The 26,572-nt window shown below is 38.6% G+C and overlaps 1 protein-coding gene across 1 annotated transcript in view; it reads left to right on the forward strand.

Annotated features, from left to right (window-relative positions):
• CA10 (carbonic anhydrase 10 (inactive)) overlaps positions 1 to 25,672 on the forward strand; it is a 157,663-nt gene extending 131,991 nt beyond the window's left edge. Inside the window, exons 7-11 of the mRNA XM_085240097.1 lie at positions 15,510 to 15,605; positions 16,045 to 16,117; positions 22,667 to 22,821; positions 23,464 to 23,638; positions 24,464 to 25,672. Of these exons, the coding sequence (XP_085096223.1) occupies positions 15,510 to 15,605; positions 16,045 to 16,117; positions 22,667 to 22,821; positions 23,464 to 23,638; positions 24,464 to 24,486 (522 nt within the window). The 3' untranslated portion in view covers positions 24,487 to 25,672. The remainder of the gene's footprint in view (positions 1 to 15,509; positions 15,606 to 16,044; positions 16,118 to 22,666; positions 22,822 to 23,463; positions 23,639 to 24,463) is intronic.
• Positions 25,673 to 26,572: the final 900 nt, after the last annotated feature.

Here is a 26,572-nt window from a genome sequence, read left to right on the forward strand (position 1 = left end):
AGAGGAACTGTTCTCCATCCTAACTGGCAGAGTTATTCCCTGGGGTAATACGAAAAAAAAAAAAGAAAATCACATTTATTCTCCCAGATTCTAATGAATGTCTGTTTCATTCTCATAGGATTGCCTTTTAGAAACCCAGACAAACGATGAAAGGAAAAATAGCAGAGTAAAAAAAAAAAATTAAAAATTTTTTCCAGTGGCCTGTTTGAAAATACACACCTATATTTTAGGTATATTGATCATTAGAAAGAAATATGGCACAGAAAGTTGGAAATCTTTTGTTAGAATTCTGATCCTCTAGAGAACAACTCTGGGGTCTGTTCCCACCACTCTTCATATACATTAAGAGACTCATTGAAAAAAAAAGGAACTAAGAGCATGGTCGTATATGTGAACTTCACATTTATTTACTCAGAATAAGCCAGAAGAGGAAAAAATGCTATACTATTCAGACCTGTTCCTTTGTTTAAAATGAAACAGACTTCTTTGCTAGCACGGAAGAACTGATCAGTTCTTTGACCCCATCCATCTTTCATGTGATTTGTAAACTCATCAGCATTTTGCATGTGGTCATCAAACCACCTTGGGGCAGCGCAAAGCAGCTCGATTTTACCTGTGTGTTGCTACATAGTGTTCTGAGTTTTGTGCTCTAAAAATGGCAGCTCGTATCTCAAAGTGAACGGCCATGATTAAATCTAAAGACCTACATGCTTTAAAATAAAAAAATTGTAAGTGGGAAAAGGCCAGAAAACCATCAAAATTTCTGAGTTGTATCTTCTAATATCAGCTTTAAGTCTGTCCTTTAATGTTTGTGAAGGGGAAAATAAAAATGAAGTGAAGAGCTGGAAGAAACTGTCTCCTTTTAGTTCACTGCTTTGTTTAGAGTTGAGCTCAAACCAGAAATCTAACTCAGATACGTCATGTCTAGAAGTGGTCACTTCATGTTCCCCGTAGGTATTCTGAAATGCTGATAGCTGCTCACAACAGGCACTAATGATAGCCCTTATAATGCTTTTTGTCAAATGCTTTACAGTCATTAACATGCTCCCCATTAACTATCAATTACCTTGCAGCGTAATTATTTTGCAGATTTTACAAATGGGTGGGCAGAGACAGAGGCTGAGTCAACTGCAGTCATGACAACGGGTTGTGAACCAAAGCACAACACTTTGTGGTGTGTTCAAAGTCCCAGAGATGTTGCCTATCTGATTTCTCAAAATTTGTTCATGGGTATCTTGAATAGGCAGACCTTGTCATTCCTATTTCTGTAGCAAAAATCAATCACCCCAGTGCACTATACACTGTGCAAATGACAGCATGCAAATGCATTAATGGATAATCGTATGAATTTCCCATCAGATACACACAGTATTCTGCCTACCTGAAACAGAAACACTGCCAAACACTGAAGTCTATCCTGTAGTTGAGCATGCCAAGCTAAGTAGATCTCATAGCACTCTCTTTTGAATTGCAGTAGGGTTATAAGCATTAACAGTATTAAAAGCCACTGAAGCAGTGAGAATAATTTACCAAGATGCATCTTCAAAGATGAAGGAATGCTGATATGGTAAATATCTCTTAGAATATTTCTAAATGCATAGTAATTATTATTTGAAAGCAAAGTCTCGAATTTATTGAACCATCTAATTTTCTTGACAGAGTTCAAACTCTAAGATGTCGATTGATTCTGATCAGCAGATTGGTAACTGAAGAGCTGTTTTGTCACATTGTTGCTAATGAAGCAAATCAACTTTGCCTTAATGTGCAGATATTCCATTTGCATACACTGTTTATAGTAGTCATCTCTATGGAAAGAGAAATCATCACAGTTTCCACAAAACAAACTGAGCTGTGGTAACAACAGCAAAACCAAGATAGTCTTTCCTTACAATTTAAATTCACATTGAAAATATGATTTGTGTGATAAAGGCAGGTCCTGTGCTGCTGTTTGTGTTGGTTTTGTTTATTTCTTATTTAATGCAAACAGCAAATGGACATTGCAAATCTTCAGAAAACAGAGAATTAACTTTGATGTAATAGCACAGACTATCATGTGCTCCAGGGCTCAGAAATGGGAACAGAAAGGTTGGTTGTACACCCAGTAGTTGGTTTGCCTGTACAGTCTTATTTTACCTCACTCTCCACTTTCTCATCAAATCTGTTCTCTCTTTATCCTGCCACAAAGAGAGATCAAACAGGTCAAGAAAATTCAGACAGCTTTTTATTGCAGCTGCAGCATCATTTCTGCTGAATTGCAGCACCACCCTGTACACTTAGATTGCACCTTAATGTTGTTCTGCTCACATGATAAAAAGCTAGAGAATAATATTTAAAAACGATAGTTAATGTGGCATTATATACAATTATGTACATCAAAGCAAAAAAAAATGAAATGCAGGGACAGTTTGGCAGCATAAAGATGTGCAATACGGTGACCTGCCAGAGCATCTTGAACTCATACACCTGTGCTTTCAGAAACACTTGCACGAGCAACCTGTGACATCCTCAGAATGATGCTGACAGCAGAGCAGCAGTGCTGCCCCTTCCCACTGTGATAGGCCCCTGAAAAAGCAGCAGTCTGTTTTAAGGCATATACTCACTAACCTTTTAACACCACTGCGAAAGAAAACTAACATATATTTATGGACTGTTCTTCTTCTCTGGGAAATGCACAGTGAGGAATAGCACAGCTGGATAGCAGAGCTAACATTAGAAGAATGACATATTTTAAGTGACAGGTAGAAATAGGACAGAGCAGGGCAGGGGATATGCTTGTGTTTACAAAAAGGCAGCATGTATGGGTCTGAGTATGGCCAAGGAGCATGTTGTGAACTTGAGTAGCACATGCTGCATTGATAGGGAGCGTGGAAAGAGCATGGCTTATAAGGAATCCTGTCGTTATGGGACATGCTCAAACTATCATGCTTCTGATTGTATTTTTTCTTCTGCTGGCAGTAACCAAAGGTGGCAGAGGTCACAAAGGCAAAATTTAACTCTAATGAATGGGACAATTTCAGTTCTGTGCAGAAATACAGACTGACTTGATAAAACAGTTTCAGTAGAAATTACAGGATGAAAAATACACAAATTGAAATTTGGACTGGAGCACAAGAGCCAACAGCAATTTCACATAATGTGTCAGAGAGCTGTGATGCCCCGAAGTAGTAACAAATGCATTTTTACATCTCCTCCTGAGAGTCTTACAGGTTTGGCTTTTTTTTCTGGAAATGTCCTAAAAATCTCAACCTTGATGCTCAAGCTCACAATTATTTTGAGCAAACCTATTTCCCCAGTGAGTTTCCCTCTTTTCTTCTGAGGTGAATTTCTACTGCTTGACTTGCAGTTCTGCACAGAATGATCTATTAGAGAAATAGCAATATTTTCTTTTTCCTTCTGGAAAGCGTCAATTTTTGAACAAGACCAAATAATCTCCTCAGCTTCAGTATTGACTAATTTTAATTATTAAAACCTTTGTCCCAGGAAAAAGTCTTCAGGCTGTTTATTGAGAAAACAGCTGTTTTTAATGGGATTCGGGAACGTCTTTACCTGAGGAGATCAGGGACCACTGGAGACAGAATTCTGGCTGTAAGCTGGGCTCAGAATTCAAGGATTTTTTTCATGTCAGAAGAACTTGGTTTTTCCTACACCTTTTTTTCTATGTCTCCTTCTTGAAACTTGCAATAATGGGTTTTGCAAAGGCTACGGTATTAGAAGCACACAATTTATGATGCGGTAGAATTTAATATATATTTATATATATAAATATATATACATGTTATATATGTATATAACATATACTTAAATGAGTTAAAACCCAAACGCATGCTATGCATTTATGCTATATTTATAAAAATTAGAAATCAATCTTTCGTTAGGTGTCATTCTAGGGATATGTAGTCCCCACTGCCATAATTTTATATAAGATCCTTCCTCACAACAGTCAGCAAATTGGTGTTGTTAAAATATTAATTCATATTATGATTTCTCACGTTTAGGTTCACTGATTTTTGCATCGCTGCAAAATAATTTGATAGTTTTAGCAAGGTAATGGGGTAAGCACACAGCTGCTCCATAACTCAAAATCTAAAGACAGCACTGTCTGCATTGAACTTACAGTGCAGCTTCCCCTACAGTCATTACAAACCAGCATATAATCACAACAACAAAATTGTTTACCGCGATGCAATGAAATCAAATACATGCTTAACGATGTAAGCTTGACCAAGTAATAACGTAATGTATAGAATCAACATTATCTTCAATTAGGGGCCTACAATGGCTGAGGAGTTCCCAACATTACAGTTCAAAGAGATGGATTTTTATCTGCTCTAATTTTCAGCTCCATTTCATCCGTGCACTAACAGAAAGGTTCTCTTTTACTATATGAGAGACGTGGCACAGAATAATGAACACAGCAAAGAAATGAAAGAAAGGAAGAGGTGGCAGGTGCAGCATCAGAACTGAAAAACTACAGCTGGTAAAATCTGTAAAAAAATAATTTCGTGGGATAGAAATAAGACAAAATCCACAAGAAATATTGCTGGTATTAAAAGATATTTTCTCACACTTCTAACAAAGAGCATGACCATTCCAGCCACTGTGCCCCAGCGTTTGTAAATATTAGTGCCTGCTGTTTGCATGAGGTTGATGCAAACCCAAAGCTAAGTGCAGCACTGCACAGCCCTGCTGCTGCAGGACCTGGATTCACTCCTGAAGGCACTCCTGCTTCCAGCAGTGCCGTGGTGGGTGGAGGCCCTGCTGTTTTGGGGTGGCCCCCTCTGCAGCTCTTTGCCTTTCCTACTCACTTACGAGAAGCAGTTACTGAAGGAAATAGTGCTGCACTGAGGCAAACTGAAAGCCAGTCATTGCATAGCAGCTGCACCTTTCACAGTCCCTAACTTAATTCAGATATTATTTCCCTTTGGAAGTGATGCTGTTGAATCCATTCCGTTTGTGCTTCGGGGGTCTGTAGCTCTTCTAGTGGGAACTGGAAGCAGCAGGAAGCAAAGAGTGCGTGGGATCTGCACAGAAGTCACAGGCATTCTGAAAGCCAGGCCCTTTGCCAGCAAGAACAAGGAGCTGCTTTCACATGACTGAGACCAGGCTATCTGCCAGCACTAACTAGTTTACTGCATTGACAAAACGAATTTCAGAGCGTTTAATTGGATCATCACCCAAATTCAACTTTTCTAATAGTAGAAAGTTCAACAGACTGAAGATTCCTTCAGGAGTTCTGCATTTTGGAGTGTGGCAAATTCCCCAGTTTTCTTTCATTGAGGGAAAATATGTCTGGCCTTTTAGGTATTCCCATGACGGTACTTTCAGCATTTCAGCTACATAAATTACCCTGTAAATGAATACAGACTGTGTTTTCTAATGGGAAAAAAACTTTGACTTCTGTCCTCTGATGTGGAAATTCTACTGATACAAATTACAAGCGTGACTTTATCGCTGCTCCTTTTCCCACCATCACGATGACCATGAGGCACATTTTGAGTCCTAATGACACTTAACACTCATCCATGTTTTAAAGAAAGGCATATAAAAGGCTTATGTTGCAGATCTGAGCTGGTTTTGCTGTGCTCACCATCACTTCCAGTGAAGAGATGAATTACTGGTGATTAGTTTCCAGACTCATCATGAGACAGATTATATCTGAAAGCACCCACAGGAGAACCAAAGCAGCCCGTGCTCACAAACTCCCATTCCACAGACCTCCAATGTGGGCAGACCTGCTTTCAAGCTTAGCAATATAGGATCACAGTTTCACCATCTAGGTTCATTTACTTTTAGCTTAATTCCTAGCCAAAGCACTATTCAGTTTGTTACGATGAGGTTGGCTGCATAACTGATTTCCATTCTTCACACTTTTGTTGGCTTAGCTCTACATCCCACTATTCCAACAGTCCATAAACAGACACAGCACCCAACATGTGTCTATAGGATCTGCAATTGTTTTTTTTTACTGACCTTTACTTATTACATTTCAAAACTTGTGAACAAGTGCAAATTCAGGGCATATTCACAGCTTTACCTCCTAGCATTTAGATGAGTTTTCAGGTGACTTCTTGTAGCATTTGTGTTATACAGGCAAGACAAACTACGTAGCAGAGGCCACTGGTATTTAGCTAGACTGGGTGACAATTAGCAATGAGTTAGGAAAAAGGTTACTCCTGTGCTGAAATTTATAACCAGAAAGTTTGAGACGAATAGGAGAGGAAAGGTTCTTTTGCTGTCTGTACAAAGCTGAGACTTTTAGTTGTGGATGCGAGGGAGCAGCTTTAAGAGATTATATAAAACAGGAAAGTGCGGAAAATAAATACCTTTAACAAAGAAAACCACTGTTAGATCCTTGAACTTCAACCAACTGCAGTGCAATCAAGGCTAAAGGAAAGGCTTCTGCGATGACTCTGTTTGTTTGTAAACTAATCAGCAGTTGTGTGGCTGCACTGAACTGCTCTTATCACGCAGTAACTCTCAGAGCCCTCTACAAGGTACCCAGAAGAATGTGTTCTTATGGTAGACAACTGCTGCTGTGTGTAATTTCATGCCCTTCTAATTTATGCTGGGCTATCTTTGCTGAGTAGTGCTTGCCAGCGTCCTGCTTTCCTCTATCAAATCTGCAAATAGAGCTGAAAAGCTTACTTTATAACCAATATTTGGCTTAGAATATAAATTCTAAGCGCCGTTTGTCTTTAGTAATGCATGTAGTGCCACTCAATTCATTAGCTACAAGATAATTTTGTAGTTGTCTGCCTTAACTGTATTATCTTATACTCTTAAATAATTGATGCATTCCTGTTCTGGCTGTACTCATTGCTCCTCGACCTCAAATTTACTTTTTATACCACAAATAGGAAAATCTCTTCAGCAATGTACATAAACAAAAGTCACTTGTGCTTCGCTCGGATTTAAAAGAAGCTTCCAAGATATTTTCTGCCTGCAGGGCAGTTCTGTGCCATCTCTCCTCTCAGTCTGTGACTCTACACCTTAAACATGAAATCTTGGCATGAAATTTCTTCAAATTGTTTCTAAAAACTTTACTCTGGAGTATATAATCTCATCTACCATAACATTAATATCCTAAAGAAACTTCAATCATTTAATAAAACATTCACTCCAGAAATGCTTTTGGCTATTCTGTGTCAAGCTGAGGCTTTCCTGTGTTTGAGCCTTCAACTTACATTAAAAGATTTAACAATACAATCGCTGACAATTAGACGCATCTCAAAAAATGTTTCCCCTTTTTCCAGACTTTCAGTGTTTCCCTGTTTAAGATGCTCAAAATCCAAGAATCGTGGAAGTTACTGCCAAAATTATTTCATTCCAAGTTTCTTTTTGCACCTTTTACAGGTGATGTGTTACATATTATCATGAATCAGTAACACAAATTGAATTTCATAATCTGGCACTCATTATCCATCTTGGTACTCCCATACTTTCCCTCCTGCCATTGAAGTTCAACCTGGGCATCTCACAATATTGTTCCTGGAAAGTGCAGTTATTTCCATTTCAGAGATGACAAGCTGGACAGAAATGGTTGGCATATTTCCTTAAGGGCAGAGAAGGCAGTTGAAAGTAAATTTCTTAGGTCACAAGGGAGCAGCTAAATCAGTGCAGAAAAAAAATATCAGTAAATCATTCAGAAGTATTCCATAATACTGCCTGTGTGCTTTCACATATAACTTTCAATGAATATACACTATTTAAATTACTGGTCGCTACTCCACTAGTTTAAAAACAAAGTCTGATCTCCCTACATATATATACATCCCCAACATTTAAGCACTCAAATGCTTCTCATTTGTAATCTTAACCCTAAATTCTACTTTGACTGCTGGCTATATGGCTATGTTGGGCATGTTAAGCTTCACCATTATTCCCCTCTGTTACAAGGACAAAAGGGAGGCTAAGCCTAGGTTTTCAGTAGCCCAAATTGTAGTAACACTTCTTTGCTTGCTGTTTTACACATCAATCTGTGATATTTTTCTTCTCCTGCCCATCATGCCCACTCTTTCAACTAAAATGTAGCGGTGCGTGGTACTTTGGCAAGGTGCACTGAGAGCTGTAGTGGCATCACATACTGTTAGGCTTGAAATACGAATGCATACAAATGCAATAGCATTGACATGCTATTGTGGGGTAACAAGGCAAATGACACACAAAAAAAAAAACAAAAAAAAAATCTCCAATTCACCATGCCTTTGACTTGTAGGAAACAATTTCTGCTGCCTTCTGGAGCAGCTGTGAAAGAAATACAGAGTTATCCCAGAAATTCAGGGCACTATTATGTAACTGAATCTCTCAAATTGTGCATTTATACTGAATTCATCATCATGGTGCTTTAGCATCTGTTGTATTTTAAATGAGAAAACAATTTAAATGTAGTGTTTAGTCAGAAATCCTGCACAAATCCAGGAATGTTGACAGGCTCATCTATGAGCCTTTTTCCCCCACATTACCTCTATTGTCTCCTAAGATACAGCTTTTGTAGTTGATGGATTGGGTCAGTACCAAATTATAGCTTGCAGTGAAATTCTACATCAGCCAAGACATAATCAACATTAAACATTTGAGTTTAAGACTTCATTTTGATCCTCACACAAAGTGAATTGCAGAACAATGCCATTTATTTATGTTTACCAAGCTCGTGTTCATCTGCTAACAATGACTGACAAGAGTGGTTGACTGGCAGGTCAGCCAAAAATACCCCACGTTCAGAGCAACCAGCAGCAGAAAGCTGCAGCACTGACTGCCCTGTCAGATGCTCTCCCAGTGTCACACAGACACATCTCTGTAGCGCTGGGGCTCAGCTTGGGTTTTCCATCACTGCATTTCCTACTATCTGTAAAAGGGTGCAAATGATAGTGATGCTTGGAATGGTTCTGGAAATATTCGGGTAGCAATAATCCATCATTTCTTACACTCTTTTTTAGTGCTTAAAAAAATCCTCAAGTTTAAAATATTGTCTAAAATGAATTAAAATGAGTATATTTTCCTCTGTTAGCAGCCTTATCAGTGCAAGACAAGCAGGTCAGCAGCCACACAGCTGTCCTGCTTCAGAGCTGCCTCACACAGACTCTTTCAGAGTACCGTAACACAACCCACTGGAGCACCTAAGAGCAGGCGCCCGGGGACCTCAAACTCTTACTCGCCTCTCAACTGTATGCCTGCAACTACAGATAATTACTTTAGGCCTAAAGGAGCAGATGTTACTGTTTCAGTGTAAGAGTTATATGCTGAAGATAACACAAGTGCTAAGTACTTGTGGGGGAAATCTGGGTAAAGGACTGGACGTCATTTGCTGAATGTACTTCAGATGTTACTTTTTGTTACTAATTGGCTTAATGAAGTATTAGACACCATTTGCTGTTTTAGCACTAATTCCTAGCATATAATTGTTTCTAGCAAAGTAGGTTTCACAGCCAGGTACAGTTAACTGTAAACTGCATTTCCACTTTACTGCACAGTGCACGACTGCATTTCTCTGCACAAGCTTCAGTGCAGTTGTCTGCTCGTAAGCAGAAGATAAGCAAGCTCATTTCATGTGTTCTTAGACTTATTCTTTGAAATAAAAGAGAATTACAATCTTTTTTATTTATCTAGGATACAGCTGCTGGAATTGCTATAAATGTGGATGACAAGCCCTTCTATCAAACTGGTATTTCATAGGCATATCTTTTAAATCATGAAATAACTGTCGAAAGCAGCAAAGCAAACAACAGCGTCAACGTTTGTCAGCAACAGCCTAAAGAACTCGGGTTTTGACAACAATGAAGAGTCAGAGGAAGTTATTTAAAATAAACGGCTTTGGCAATTCTCCTTTATTGCATTAAACTAAGACTTTTTAATTGATTTCAATCTTAAAACCCACAGTGTTCTGATAAAACGCTAAGTAAACTGCTGGAAGTCTATGTGGTCAAGTAACATTATTTTACCATTTAAAAATGATGTAAGAATATCCCACACAGCTGTGGGCTCAGATGTACGAAATAAGACAGGTGGAGCTAAGGGTCGATTAGGAAGCACGTGGATATTGCTGTTTCAGCAGATACTACATTTATTGGTAGAGTACTTCATGCATGAGAAAAAGAAAAAAACTTTCATCTTTCAAATAGAATTAGGATGAGTCTTAATTTCTATTTGCTTAAACTGTTACAGTATGCATTCTTCTGAGCCCACCAACAGCCCAGTTCTCCAGCTGTTACTGTGAACATGTGAGCTGAAAGAAAAAGGATGCAGAACTCGACCAGAGTTCAAGTTCTTGCCCCTCTTCAGTCCAGGAGACGTTGAAGGCCAATTCTTAAGGAACACACTACGATGTTCCTCAGCAGTTGCCAAAGATGGGAAAACTGCTGCTTCATCACTGTGTGTCTGTGCAGTGCTGCCAGGTTCTGATCCAATGAAACAAGACAAATAGGACTGTGGGTTCTGAGGAGCCCGGTTTATGTTCTCACAGATGGTGCTATGCCTTTCCATAAAGTACAAGGTACATTTAATTTAATTAAAACATACCTAAAAATATTTTGCCAACCACACAAATTACACATCCTAGACACAGAAAAAATCTGGCATGGGTGTTGGACCAGATGATCTTTAAGGCCCCTTCCGACCACAACTATCCTATGATCCTCTGTCTGATTCACAACAGAGGACCTCAACCTGATACCATTTTGCACTGATAAAACTAATGTCACAAATAACTCTAAGGTGATATGTTGTTATTGCTTTTCCAAAATTATTTTGCAAGACCTGTAAGGGCAAATACATTCTAACGTAGGGCTACCAAATGTTATTAATGGGTTTTAACTCCCCAAAATTATTTTACTCGCGGGATTCCTGACAAACAGAAATTGCATTACTTTTGCTCTTTTTATTTAACTCTATAAAAACAGAACTGTATTTTTTTCCTTAATGAAATCTTGGCCACACTCAGCAAGGACTCTGAATCAAAACAAACATCGAAGTCGTTCCCCGAGCACTTCCATTTGCTTTCATTCCCTGCTGTGCTGGAAATGTGCTTTGTGCTCATTCTCAATCAGGTATCTCAACAGTCTATCAGGTAGCTCAGCATAATGCAAATATTAGAGTTACAGATCAGCCATTCCCTACTGCTGACTTCCTGGTTTAGATCTCTTGTCACTTACAAACCAGGATGTTTATGCACTCAATTATAACATTTCCAGGTGAGGATAAAGAGCATTTCCATTACTCTCAACAGGACTTCAGGGAAAAAAAATAAAAAATGTGTGAAGTGCTGTGATATTTTAAATTCTCTTAGATTCATACTTCTCCATACCTCACTGCAGCAGAACATTTTGCAGCGAGCTGGTATTTATAAAAGTGTTAAGCATGCACACTAGATTGGAGAATTTTTCCAAGTCAGAGTAATTGCTGCAAGATTGCCAAAAAGAACCTCTGGAATCAGAACCAACACAGCAAACTGCCTCCTTCTGCTCAGCCAAAGGGCCTTGAGCAAAGGCCACACGGAAGACATCCTGCTACTAGCTCTGCCCAAAGATGCACATTCCACCTGTGCAAAGGATCATAAACCACCAAAAAGCATTGCAGGTGAAAGCCAGCACTTTCCATACTAACAGCACAAGTACTTTGAGCACCGGGCTGATGTTCAGCAAAGCACAGGTGATCACCATAACCAACCCACGTACTGCGTGCTGGGAAAGAGTTCAATGCTTTCCCTGCAGAAGCCAGAGCTACACCACAGCACCTGCCTGCTGCTGCTTTCCCCAGGGCTGTGTGCTCACTGTGTGAACCCCAAGGCACTGCAGCCAGCTCCTGCTGGCATTCCAGGAACACCATCAGGTGTCTGAAAAGTGCTGTGTCTGCTCCTGGTCCACTGCACATTTTTGGGTGATGGAACAAGAGCACATTCTGAATTTTCAGTGGCTAAAATGAGAGTAATTAATCTTAATTCTCTCCATCTCCCTGAAAAAATAGAACTTCTACTGCTTGAGGAAAACAAAGAGCTGTAAGTTGTTCAGAGGCAAATTAATCTTAAAGGGGGAATCTTCAAAAAAAAAAAAAAAAAAAGAAAAAGAAATCAATATCTTATAACAAGATTCTTTATTGCGTTGGAGCCTTGAAACTTAAACCAGAACCAAAGGGGACTTTAGCATTGCAAGTTTGCTCTCGTTATGCTTTGTTTTTAATACAGTGCCATCATTTGAAAAAGTAAGATTTTCAGATATGAGCAGTTTTAGTTGTGTGGTTTCATCTCTGTGGAAAAAAAAAACTTGTAATATTTAAATGCAGACTGTAGGATTGCAGGTATTTCAGGCAGCTTTAAGGAAGTTATTCTGAAAAGAACTTTTATACGGAATTATATCCTTAATCCTGCATGTAGTATTCTATATCTTAGATATCTTTATTCATTTGTTCCTTTCTAAATTAGTCTGTTCCACGTGAGAAACATGAAAATTATGTCTCCTGTTTTTAAAAAGAAAAAAAAAATCTAAAAAAAGAGAAAACCATTGCATTTATCCACGATGCCATGGAAACAGCTTTAAAATTGATTTGGCTGCAGAGAAGAAAGATACGACTCTAACATAAAGCAAGTGACTGCTTTCAGAAGAAAAAAGAAAATCTGTCTTCATTCAGCACTGAGTGCTTTGAGAAACAATAATGCTTAGTGAGGTGAGAGGGTCTTCTCAAAATACAGGGAAACAAGATCTCTCAAAAACACTCCGTTCACACCCAGTCTGAGTGTGATAAGGAGAGGTGGTGCGGGGCAGACATGTACCGACCTGCAGGAACAGAAAGCTTGAAATGAAAACCACCTGAAAATCACCAGTAAAGAACATTCTCAGACAGGTTCTTTCCTTGTACGGGAGTGCAATACAGTGCGGAGAGATCATTTAGAGATCAGCACAGGAAATAACTATTCTAACTTCTAAGCAGTTCCACGTGTTAACTCATCCCCTCAGACACTTACATCTGCCTGCAGTCTGCACGCCAGTTTTGCACAGACAGAATTGTTGCACAGACTGAATTGTGTCTCGCTGCTATCAAAGATGTCCACCAGAGCCAGGACACTGTCACAGGCTCACTGCAGCAGGGCAGAACTGCACTGCACATTAGGCTCCTTCCTGTGGGTCTGAGACAAATATTCTCTACACACTCATACATACTTGAAGAATTCTGTTCCCAGAAGTCCCATCTGTAAAAATAAGAGCTTCACACTGACACATGCTTCCAAGGGCGGAAGGAGAATTTGGCCTTCCTTTTAGCTGTTCCTTCACTAGCATTTTGGTCTGCAAGATAAACTTGGTTCATGTAATCCATTTCTATTCTGGGACTCATTACAGAAGGAATTCTAGTGTAAAACATATCTCAGTTCTTACTTCTTTGCTAATTCACAAGTTAATCTGGTTGCAGAATTACTAGCTGTACATAAAAAGAAGGATATGTTCTAAGCTTTGTCACTTCAGTGAGGGCAGTCCCCAGAGCCGCAGTGTTGTGAAAGTTCAGAAGTACCACAAAGCAATGACTAATGAGCCTGTGTGTCTGCGTGCTGTACTGTAAATGCTCCGATTCCTTGCAGGACCTTTAGAAGCTCACTGCATTCACTCTGCTTCCTAGCTGTCAGAATTCAGTAGATGTCTTCTTTGGCTACTTTGACATTTTTACTTCTGTTCTGGTTTGTTTACTTGCCTTACAACATGCCAACTGTAAAAAGGTCAGCCAATAGTTCCCTATCCAGAGAGGGCAAAATAACTGAAATTAACACATAGTAACAGTAATTCTGGCTATTAATGGTCTGCGAACCATTAGCTGTGAATTGTAAAGCTACATGTCAAAGATCTAATCTTCCTCATGCAAGTATTCTCTTTCCTTTCAGAATTCCCACCACCCTTTTTGCATCCACATCCAAGCACTAAAGCCACACTGCTCAGGGACTGGGGCAGGGGCAGAAAGAGGCCTGAGGGATTTTCGCACTAGAAAGCCCACAAGAGCTGATTCAATGATTTACGTATAACATACAAAGAATACATTGTGCACTGGGCAGAGTGGAGGAAATACTGTCTGAACACTGCCCAAGTTCACAGGCATCTGTTGTATCTCAGCTTGTCACAGAGGTAAAATGGTGTAGGTTAGAAATAACTCAGGATACTGCTGTAATTCAGATCGCTACTAACGTACGTATGGGTGAACATTTATCTGGATAGCAAAGCAACACTTTGTCCTTTTATTTGAACATGCACTGTAAATTACACAGAGGGGTCATTTTTGTAGAGAAATCCTTGCAATTGTTCTGCTTTACAGTACAAAGGCACCAGGCATCATATCCAGAAGACAAAATCACCAATGCAATCATTACATCACATTTCAGTTGTTTGGAGTTTGGTTTTTCGGTTCTTTTTTTTGTTGTTTTGTTTTGTTGTTTGTTTTTTTTTTTTTTTTGAGATGGAGTTTTCTTCCTTGTTAGAAGCATGGGAAGCCCAGTGTGGTAAAATTCCTTTGCTGGCAGCAGTAATCTTGGGTCATTTATTTAGTTAAAGTGACAAGATAGAGACCAAATTATTACTATACAGATTTCATTGCACTAACTTCAGACTTACACCAGTAGTTGGAAAATGAGCTTGATTTTTAAAATACAAGCATCGAGCTGCTGTGATTGCCAGAGCAATGACCTTACTTTTCTAATTGACATCTGAAAACTAAACATATCTTAAAGCAAAGTAAAGCTAAATAAATAGCTTTTCAAATCCTTGGAAGTACTTAACTTCTTCACATGAGTTTGTTAAAATTGTTTCTCTTAAAAAAAAAAAAGGCTAATAATTGCATAATATTAATTGTATAAATATTAACTGTAAAATTACCCAGTGATCCCAGAAAAATATAAATATCATTATTCTGGGTAACAAATACTCATTTACGCAGAGAGAGAGAGAGAGAGATGAACTCTACCTTTGTAACTTAAAATGTACATTCTAATGCTGAGCAGAAGAGAAGCTGTAGGCACTGAGTACATCCTGGTTAGCAGTAACACAGTAAGCACTTTGCTGTAGGAGCTTTTGTAACTGAGTTTGCTAAAACTGAAGTCAATGGATATCAGTATTTTGAATTCTGCAAATCCTGCTTTAAACACTTCCAATCCTGCATCCCATATGTTTCTACAAATATTTCAGCCCCTGACTCCCCTGTGCTTGGCTCGAGGCTGAGAAGCACAGATTATTTGCTGCCCATGGCAAGTGCTATTTCACTGGGGAAATGATATCACCTCCTGCAGTGCAATTCATAACTTGATGAGGGTAAATTCACTTACTGGCAATTTAGAAGAAAACATGTTGGTGCTGTACCAGCTGAAGCCAGATGGTAACTGAAATTATTAAAATCATGCACACCACAAATCTCTGAAAAATTGCACTGTTAAAAAAATATCCTAAACATAGATGGGCTTTTAATATAAGCCAATTGGTGTACAGAGAGTATTTGCAAACAACGCAAGGCACAGTTGCAACTGTTCAATTGTAATCTTTCCTTTCTAGGTTCAACTGATCCACTACAACCATGAGTTGTACACAAATGTCACAGAAGCTGCAAAGAGTCCTAATGGGTTGGTGGTAGTTTCCATATTTATGAAAGTAAGTATCCTGTGTTACCAGCATCTAATGTATAGGTGGTGGACTTGTTTTTCATGAACTGTAAATGCAGAAACTGGACTCCTCGTTATGGCATTGCAGTGCCTGGAGGCTCTGGTCTGGAATCACAAGACAGCCTCATCCTAGGAACTGAACGTACAGTTCCTGAAAACATAATGGAAAAAAATGAAAAGGGATAAAGAGAGAAAATTAATGATATCATAAAAACCACTCATAAAAGTTTAGCGGCTATGACAAAAGTTATTGATTTCTTTGATTTGGTATTCTTGTAAGAAACATGAGATGAATGAGTCAATTAGAAATGAGCCTCTCCCGGTAGGTTGAGGCCCTGGGATGGAGGGAATGGGCACAACACAGGTGCAGCTCCAGAAAGGGAATGTTTGTCCGAAAGTTTTGACATTGTACATTTTCTATTCTTTAGGTATCTGAATCATCAAATCCATTTCTAAATCGTATGCTTAACAGAGACACTATAACAAGAATAACGTATAAAAGTAAGTTTCTTTTCATTCACGATAGCTGTATGCTTTTAGTATCAAATACTGTGCTTTGTGACTCACTGCATCGAGAGACACCTTGCTATGAGAAAAAGTTACAAGTCTGTATTGCCAGCAAATCTGCACGATAAACTTGGGAATTGAAAACATCTAGTAAGGTCACAAGTTCATAAAATATTTTTGAGCTTCAAAGCCTATTTTATGTTTGGACAGACAGTAAATCGATGGAAATATATTTAATAAATATTTGTGATATATTTGCACGGAACACAAAGGTAAAACTGCTTATTGTTAGCAGCAGAAGTACCATATATTGCAGCCTGAATTACTCCAATTCAAATTACAACAAGATGCTGCATCATTGCCTGTTTTAACATGCAGCTGTGGATTCAGTGTTCATTAACGCTTTCGTTTTGCACAGAAGAATGTTGTTTCTATTTAACTATTATTATGTGTAATGGGTATATAAAGAGATCATCAACATAGCATGTGTATTTGTTGTATTTGTGTTTGGAAAGCCTTTAACTGATAATGCTCAATACTTCCATGTTAGCATATTAAATAAGTGGAAAACTGGAGCTTAAGCATCAGTTGAAATCAGGGTAATTCAGAGAAAGACATGAAAAATATATAGACCTCAATGGAGTAAATTAAATCTCTATGCTGAAAACATTATTCCCTTTGTCAAATAATCACTTGAATGCCAAGCAGCCATAAAGTTAGTGCACTGAATGATACCAGATTATGAAAATATCATAGACCAGCATCTATGAAAGAAGAGATAGAGTTGTTTGTAACTGGAATGAGACTGGATGTCAGGACTGCAGAACTTAGTTCTCAGCTCTGTCAGACTTTGCCCAGTTTACATCTTTGTAAATGAAGTACATCAAACTGTATACCCTCCAACAATACATGTTGCTTTGAAAGCTTCCCATCTGCATCTCTGGAGAACTCAAAAATCCATTTAACTCCAACAATTCACTGAGCTTCAGGTTTATGATGGAAATGTTTGGAGAGATTTCTGTACAATCCCTGAAGTTCACAACCTGATTTCTTTGCACTCTACCTTTTCCCCTCCCAGCACAGCTAGGACTACAATCCTACAATGTTTACATAAAGAAAAAATAATGCATTTGAGACCTACATGAATTACAAACACAGAATTTTACCCACTAATTCTTGAACAAGAGAGAAGCAGAAAGATTGAGTCTTGCCTTACAACAGAGAATTTGAGCAGCAGAGCCATTCCAACTCCATTCTGAACTCAGCAGGTCCACGTCCTTTACTACAAACACACACCTGGCACTGGACATTGAGAAAGCTCTTTTCTCCCCACATATACACACACCTAGCAGATCTCACTGAGCAAAAGAAGGCTCCTGCCTAGTTTTTCCCATTACAGCATCTCTGTCCCATGCATTTACATGAGCATCACAGCTTTTCTTGTGTTCCTTGGCCACACAAGCTTCAATATCACAAGCTTGTGTGACCAGTAGAGCAAAGACTGGGCAAATTGCAGAGACTCAGAGCAGAGGAGAGACCACAGTTACGGATGTGATGCTCCACAGGGCTGAAAGGCACCAGCAGCACCTTTCCCTTGTTGCGTAAATGAGTGTACAGCCATCACCTCCATTGCAGAACATCTTCTTTTTGCACTGCATTTGTAAGCAGGAGCACCTTCACTCTGGACCCTTCACTGGTTGTTTTGGCACTCCAAGAGAGAAAACAATTCCAATCACACTTCATTTAGATTTTCTAAATGAAATTTCACATTGAGGTGAATGCATAACAGATTGCAAAATCAATGAGTACTGGAATAGTTTTAATTTTTAGCTACTGTTATCCCTAACAGGTGCATCTGCTAAAATGAAATCCCTGGTGGATACATTGGACACAGCATTCTCACTGCAATGGGTTTTTTGCTGTAGTAACAAGTATTGACCAGAAATTTTTTAGTGTAAACTGGGAGTGCGAGAGTGCTACTGAAAGTAATTTTGTGGTTGTCTTACATGATAGATTATATCATCATTGCTGAAAACTAATTTTACTTCTTACATTGAGGGGATTTCTATTCTGCCTTCAGCAGCTGGAGGTTTTTAAGTTGCATTTTACAGGCTCACTTCTGAAGGCAATACTCAGCGTGCTCCCAGTGTGCCCAATAGGGGGTGGAGAACAGGCTCAGAGTCAGCAGAGCTAATAACATACCTACATTTGTGATTTTTTTTGTTCCTTTTTTTTTTTCCCCTCGAGAAAAATAGCAAAAAATGAAGGCGTTGTACAGTATGCTGCATGAAATGTCCACAGGCAACATGCATGAAAAGAGGAATTTCTACCCTCAGATATTAGTGGTTGAGTAAAGTGAAGTGGACCCCAATCTACTTTTAAGTAGATTTTAAGTACTTTTTAAGTATTAAGTATTAACAAAGCACAAAGAATACTCTTTGAACTAGTTGCAACAAGGATTCTTTATTCAGAATCTGTGTGAATCTCTAAAATGGAATATGAGAGCAGTTTTTCTTTAAGTACGATTCTAAGGGGATTTCTTTCAGAACAGCCATGCCCAGTGGTTGCTTATCATTGAAAAGCAGCAACATTTCAGCTTCCCAAAACTCCATACTGAAATTTGGGCTTGTTCTCCATAGAAACACCCAGGTATGCTCAGCTAGGAGGAAGAGCTGCGAAATTTTGCATTTTCTCAAATTTAATCTTTCACTATAATAGAGATAAGAGTGAATCGAGTATCAGTTTTCACGGATTATTCTGAAAAGCTTTACGTTTCATATCTCTGGAGATAAGACTCCTAATTTTCAAAGGGACACGTTTCAGTGGTTGCCTGAAGAACTGAGCTCCTGCAGCTCCTGCCACGAGCAGAGCAGCTCGGCCACACGAGGCCCTGGGGACTGAGTGTGGGTTCTCTGAGTGAGTCACAGCTGCTCCCAACTGCGTCTGAGCTGATCAACAGAGAAACTCCAGTGCTGACTTTCATAACTGCAGAGCTCGACGTTCTATGCCCTGTATTCTATTTAGACCTGTACTGTCCCTTTTTGAGTTACCATGACACAAACTCGGAAATCGAATAGGACTTTTTTAATTCAGTTGATGTATTCCCAATTAAGTACTATTTCCTTGGAAAGAACACATTTTTACTGTGAACGCAGACCTCACACACCTGTTACAAATCTAAGGATGAAAGAGTGCTTCCATTATCTGTTAAGAAAATTGTCAGAGACCTATATGTAAATGAATTTGAAATCTAAATAAATGTAATTTGTATAGAGAAGAGTTCACGAGTTCAGAAATCACCCCAAGGCACACACAGAACAAGAAAAACAGTGTGAGCTGCGGAGAGGAATGATGCTGAGAATCTAATAAAGGCTGAACAGGTCTACCAAAGAAGTTTATTACTGGCAAGAGATCACACTGTTTTCAATCATTTTGATCACACGCTTGCAATAAATATCATCAAAAGAGACAACACATCTAAGTGCAGCCTAGTATTAATGCAATCCCCACACCCAGTTCTTTTTCAGTTCAGTACAGATTATTTATTTTAAATCATGATGCGGGAAAAGGGAAAGAACAGAGCTGTTCATGGGAAAAATGATAACCAAATGCCTACTCTGAGGTCTCCTCAAGGCATTCCCACTGAGCTGTCTGACTACCACAGGAGTATAGCCTACATACAGGCATGAATTCATAGTGCTTTTTCTTGGCCAAGCTCTTGTTTCATTCACACCCTTGTTTCCTGAAGTGATATTTTCTCCTCCAGTTTCTCTTTAATTACTACTGATGGATTTTGACACATAATTCACCAACTCTCCCTAAATATACTCCAAGTGAACACAGAAGCAATGAATCAAATCTGAAGCAACTCCATTGCTGGATGCTGATGGGGAAGATGTCTACACAAAGAGCACTAAATATTTTGCAGATCCTCAGTATGTAAACAAGGTAACCTAGCAGTTGAGGCAGAATTCAGTAAGGCTACAAGCAACACATCTCCTGACTTTCAGAGCACCAGCACACATTGGACTTGCCTGAATGACTGGGAATTCCATGCCCCACATTGCGCCCATACTGCTAGAAGCCACAATACAGCACATCCATAGGCAAGTTAGCAGCTCACGTCAAAATAACGCATTCCCTATTAACGCCATGCAAGGCAATTCCAAAATCTCCATGATTACCTGCATTAATACCAGCAATAAATCAGTTTCTGTATCTTTTATAAGTAACCCTACTGTTAATAATCTGTGCGCTTTTCTGAACACAAATTAGTCAGCTAGAGTGTAGCATGCACAAAAAGTAGGCATGATCAGTATCCCTTCTCTGCATTAAACTTTAGTTAGCTGTCCATCTCCTAAAAAATAATTCAGGGCAAATTCAACCCTGTTAATTTTAGTCCAACTGAAGGGAATGTGGATGTAACAAAGAGGATTTGGTCCTTAGAGCTTGAAACTATCAATTTGGATGGACTTCATGCCACTCGCAGCCAACATATACCAGCCTCCATGGTTCATAAATGAATAGGATGTTCACGTGGGAATGGGAAAGAAGTGTGATGATTCATGAAAAGCAGGCACTGCCTTGAAAAAATGAATTCACTCTCTTCTCATGTAATTCTAGCAAAATTACTGCTGCACCGCAAATAATGTTTATAATGAACAGGACACAGGTGCATTCAGTCACCTCTAGCTGTTAAAATTCAACAGCATTTTGGCTCCATAATACCATAGCGATGGTTTTGCACTTTCAAGTGGAAAATTGGGGGGATAGAAACAGACCCAGGCCATGAGCCAGTGAAGGCTGAGCATTTTTACAAAGATTACAGTCGCTTAGGACACCGAGAAGCACAGTCTTCTCTGAGGCTCCACCTACTTGGAAAAGCAGTTATCCTGGGAAGACAGGAAGGTGGCTGAGAGCTGCACTGCTAACAATATCAAAGGACATGCCCAGATTTTTATTCCTCAAATAACAAATACATTTTTAATACCAAACACCTGTAAGGTACTGGCCAACAAGATGCAGATATAACACCCTCATCTTGGCCTTTTAACCGATGCTACAGTCACTTGTACCCTGGAAGCAGCACAGTGAGTGCACTATGTCAAAATAAAAATACAGCAAATCACATTTGCTTTGTGTGAGTAGTTTGATCTTTTTGTTGCCAGTACAGTAGTTCTCTTTTTTCCCCATTAGACAATATGAGGCAAAAATTTTGATCACCAAGGTTTTGTCCTTCAGCTATATGTTAAATTCTAGTTAAATTACTCCTGCTTTTTAGATCTTACATGCTTTCTTAATCATTCATATTTCTTTCTATGCTTTCACTTAAAAACTTCTTTTCCCACTGGCCAAGAAATTATCAGCTTTTTTTTTTTTTTTTTTAATAAAAACAGTCTACATGTAAACCAAAACATCAGAGAATCAAGCAAGAATGCCGAAACAATTGGTATTGACTGAAAAGATGTACTTTCTACATGTTTCTTTAGACTGAACAGGAATCTTCTACTTTATTTTTACATCCTTGTATTCAGTTCAAATCAATGCAGATTACTCTGTGTATTGAAAAGGGAACTGCCTAAATATGCAGCTTTCCTTGCCCACATTTTAGTGCTCACTCTGCAAACGAACCGTACTGAACACCACACACAAATGAAGACATGCACAGAGATTTCACAGCATTGCTACTTGCAACCAGCACAGCTTCCTCTGAGCACAAATATATCAGAAGTTAAATGCTATCCCTGCGTATTTTCTATAAGGAACTCCTATTGCGTAAGCTCTGGCTTTGACAGTACTGTAAAAATATTAGAGGTCCAGCATTACAAAAGGGAAATGTACTGATAATAAAACAGGCTGAGGAACTTTGATGACATGAGATCTATCCCTACCTCATTTTATGTTGGTAGATGTTCACAGACTGAATTCTGTTACACACGGGTACTTCATTAATTCCCAGAGAGGCTTATGATATCAAAGCAGTGCCCACAGTAAGCTGCTTTCCAGCACACTTTTCCACCCTGGTGTTAGCACTCTGAGTGAGCTAGGAGCACATCCGCCCCCACTGTGCACATGAAAGGCCATCAGGCTTCAGGGAGCAGGTTTATTATCATGCATTAACCTCAACTTCAACTTCCTGCTCTGGTAGAAGGGCAATTAAGTTTTAACACTCACTGTTCAACACAAGACCTTAGGAAGGCCAAAATTGTTAATCTCTCCAAAATATGGTAAGTCTTCTCCAAAGACTGCTGCACCTAAATCAATAACCTCAAGAAGCTTTTAACCACTTCTTAAATGAGGTTCAGAGTTTCACAGTGAATACTTGAGCTGAATTCCCAGGGAAGGTATGCACTGTCACCAAGGAGAAAAAGCCAAACCAAGATTACTTCTTCTTAACCTAACTGCTGTGACATGGACGTTACACTTCCTGCATCAGTAAACTAGAGATGATGTTTTGAAGTAAGGATTGCAAACACTTTTTTTTCCTTTCCCCTCAAAAACGTTGCTTTATCTTTACTTTTTTTTCTTCTCTTAACTCTCCAGATGACGCATACTTACTACAGGGGCTTAACATTGAGGAGCTTTACCCGGAGACCTCTAGTTTCATTACATATGATGGGTCAATGACAATTCCACCCTGCTACGAAACAGCAAGCTGGATAATAATGAACAAACCCGTCTACATAACAAGAATGCAGGTAATAATAATAATAAAGATACATATACTCGATCTAGTCTAGGTACAGGAATAGAATATTTTAAATATATTGCTAGTTTTACATACAAAATTAGATTCAATCTTTTGCTGCATGGATCTCTGCTTGTAATTTCTACAGGTTACAAAAGCAATAAAGAGCATTTTTTCAAAATAAAAATCCTAAATATTTAGAATTACCAAAATAATTGCACATACACACACTTTGAGGTGGGCTCTGCTCTCCATGAGAGTTCGAACCAAATGATCCAAAGGTCTCTCCTGGTAAGATACTTTATGATTCTCTGACTAAATGCACGGGGATTCTAAAACAAATACAGTAAAGTTGTACAAAAATAACTGATGTTGTGAAGTTTAACCTTCAGTTTCCTACTCAAAGTTTGAAAGATTTTTGTTGGCTTGAATTAACGTATGTGCTTGTAGCACAGTAACTACAAGAACCATTGCTGTCTGACTGCAGAAGAACCAGTTTGATCTCAAGTTTCTCTCTTCAACTCACCTTTCACTTACAAATCACTGAAACTGTTTAACTTTGATTTTCTAAATAGTATATTTAATAGTGTTGTATGTTCTTTAATTACAGGAAAGACCAAAACTAAAAATCCTTGTTTTGTATTTTGTATAGATGCATTCCTTACGACTGCTAAGCCAGAATCAGCCATCACAGATTTTTCTGAGCATGAGCGACAATTTCAGACCAGTCCAGCCCCTCAACAATCGATGTATCCGAACTAATATCAACTTTAGTTTACAGGGAAAAGATTGTCCAAACAATAGAGCACAGAAACTACAGTATAGAGGTACGTTCTACCTCCAGAACAATCCTTTCTTTACTTACACTGAGATCTTTTCTCTGGGAAATTCAAGTGCACAACAAAGTCTACAAATAAACACAAATGAAACACCAGATCTGGGGGAATAGTGGTATGAGTCCAACATTGCATATTTGACATGGAAGAGGAAATTTGCCCAGAAACATCCATGAAAAGCCATGACAAAAGTCATGCTGGGACATCTGATATTTTTCATAAGCAGATGGGACAGGCCTTCAGCTTTCTAGCCTCATTTTGAAGTCTTACAAAGATATTTTATTCTACCGGAGAGAAAAAGGGAGATGAGCGAGTCCTGATGACAGCTGATCTCAAACAAAAGAATAAATTTCACTCTGGAGGTGCACTGCCATAACTAATATCCAAACTGGAAAGTTTTTTTTATTACACAATGAACACCAAACAAATGAAGCAACTCAGTCTTATGCTGATAACGTCTTACAGCTTAGGGCTCACTTCTGAGCTGGGGTGCATCTTACACATCTTTTAGGCTATGCACATACATTACTTACAAGACAGCATAAAACTTCCTTTTTGACTATATTATGGTTATGCTGAAGGGTGGATAATAGCACACTTATTCAACACCAAGGTCAATGATTGAGTTACAGTACTGCTAAAAAAAAAAAAAAAAAAAAAAAAAAACATACAGATGCAGTACTTTCCCAAGAAAAGGAGAAAACTGAGCCTCCTGGCTTTTCCAGGATGTTATAGGTGCTAAAATGTTTTAGTTCATCCAATTTCATTTCTGCGGTTTATTAAAGCATAATTGTTTTTGTTTTGTTTCTCTTTCAGTAAATGAATGGCTCCTCAAGTAAGACAGAACAGTCAGAACCCATAACCTCAGTGGAATGCTACTACTGTGATTGACATAATCTAGAATGCACCCAAACTCACTCTCTCTTTGGGTTCGTGACAGCATGTGCAAGCATGCTGTAGGAATAAAGCTGCCATGTTGGAAACTCAACTTAAAATTCATTCATATGATCGGTGGTAATTAAAAAAAATAAAAAGACAGTATTACAGTAAGTGTGATTACAATTTTGATACAGTTTTCCTGAACTAATTTAGCATCACAAAAAAAAAAAGAAAAAAAGACTTTTCAGCCTTTGTATATATGAAATTCTTTCTCCTTTCCCCCCTTTCCCTCAAACTAAAAGAAAAAAGAGAAAAAAGGTGGCTTGGTGCAGCATCAAAGTGGAGTTGTGTTCTGTGTGCCAAGTAATCCTTGGAAAGCTCTCATTATTTCACTATCATTAATGGATACTGACAAGACAGAACAAGAAGACTGTAGAGCAAACTTATTTCTAGATTATGATCCTTCTGTTCATTTAATTAAAAAAGGGACAGACTGAGAGATAAGTATTGTAAATAGATCACTGCAGAATACAAAGGAAATTTAAATATTTCCCTCTGTCACATATCTGTAGTAGGATTTGCCAAAATCAGAATTGATCCATTTTCTGTTTCTTGTTTTACAACAGGTCATACATTGTGTTGGATACTAATAACAACTCAATAAATGTGTTTAACAAATTAATTTAGTAAACTTGCTTTGGTTTACTTTTTTCCTTTCTGAAATAACAAGCCTCTAAGTATTTGTGGCTGCATTGTTTGTGTTTCTGTTGACTTTCTCTTTTTTTTTTTTTTTTTATTTCATTTATTTGTTTGCAGCCAATTTAAGTCAGTTAACGGCAATTGTGAATGCAGTTAAATCCAGTATAACTTTAACTCTGCTTTACGGTCAATCATTAACAGAAGGCTGGGTTCAGAAACAGATCGCAGTTGAAACATCTCAGTTTCAAATTGCCATTTCCCCTGTTCAACTCATTACAGTGACAAACAAATTTAACCCTGTAAATTGGCGGTGGAAGCAGATATTTTTCTTTACGGATAAAGCAGGAGCTAACCAAGTAAAAGGGAATGCCTTTTTTCTTGTTTATAATGGTCATTCACTGTGTTTGGTTACTGTCAAGAACTAAATAAATGTGTTTAACAAGTTCACATACTGCATGTTTGGCCTTTTTGCACATTGAGAAGTTTTGAATTGTTTCTTTCTCTGGAGAGTGAGCAGATCTCACATTACCCAGCTCCTAATGCTTGCTTTGTCATGCATGGCAACATGTAGAAATTAGCAGAAAAGATTATGAAGCTAGAAAGGACCAAAGAGGAACTGTGAATCATTCGTACCAAATGGAAAAATACACACTACAAGAAGTTTGAGAAGATGAAACACAGTAAAGAATGTAGAGGCCCAATCCAATTGGAGAACAACTACCTTTAATATGACATAGTATTTCATTTGCCAAAGCAAACAGCATGGACAGCATCTCTGGCAACTCAAGAGACTGTTGTTGATGAGAGTTGGGAAAGACTACAGTGTGTGAGCTAAAAACTGTGATTTCATCTGTGGCACAAAAGGAAAAGATATCAGGAAAGTGAGAACATGCATGAGTTGGTATTCAGAGGACCCTCAAATTAAGCAAGCACATAGCACGGGGAAATCTGTAAGGAATCTGAAACTACCAACAATTCAGTGTCGTTCAGTGAAAGATGCAGAGGAATCACCATGTGGGACATGGCACACTGATGTCATACGTGCAGAAAGGTTTTGGGCTTATGATCCTGGTCCAGGATCCTGCTAACACAGGTGTAGCACCTGATCCCTAACTTACTTCTGTCTGAGCAGTTCAAATTAATTACATATACTAGCTTAACATTGTGTACTGATCTGAAAAGTTCACTAAACCACCACAGAAATGCCAAAATTGACTATTACAGAGAGAAGTTACAGAGAGCACAAAGTCCACAATGGCTCAAACTATATTTCTGGACAAATACCTGACAATTGTTGATCCAACTATGTCAGTGACAGAAGGTAGGGAAGATAAGCAAGGCCACCAT

Source organism: Meleagris gallopavo, chromosome 20 (genome assembly GCF_905368555.1).
Source record: "Meleagris gallopavo chromosome 20, MGAL_WU_HG_1.1, whole genome shotgun sequence".
In the NCBI taxonomy this organism is placed as follows: domain Eukaryota; kingdom Metazoa; phylum Chordata; class Aves; order Galliformes; family Phasianidae; genus Meleagris; species Meleagris gallopavo.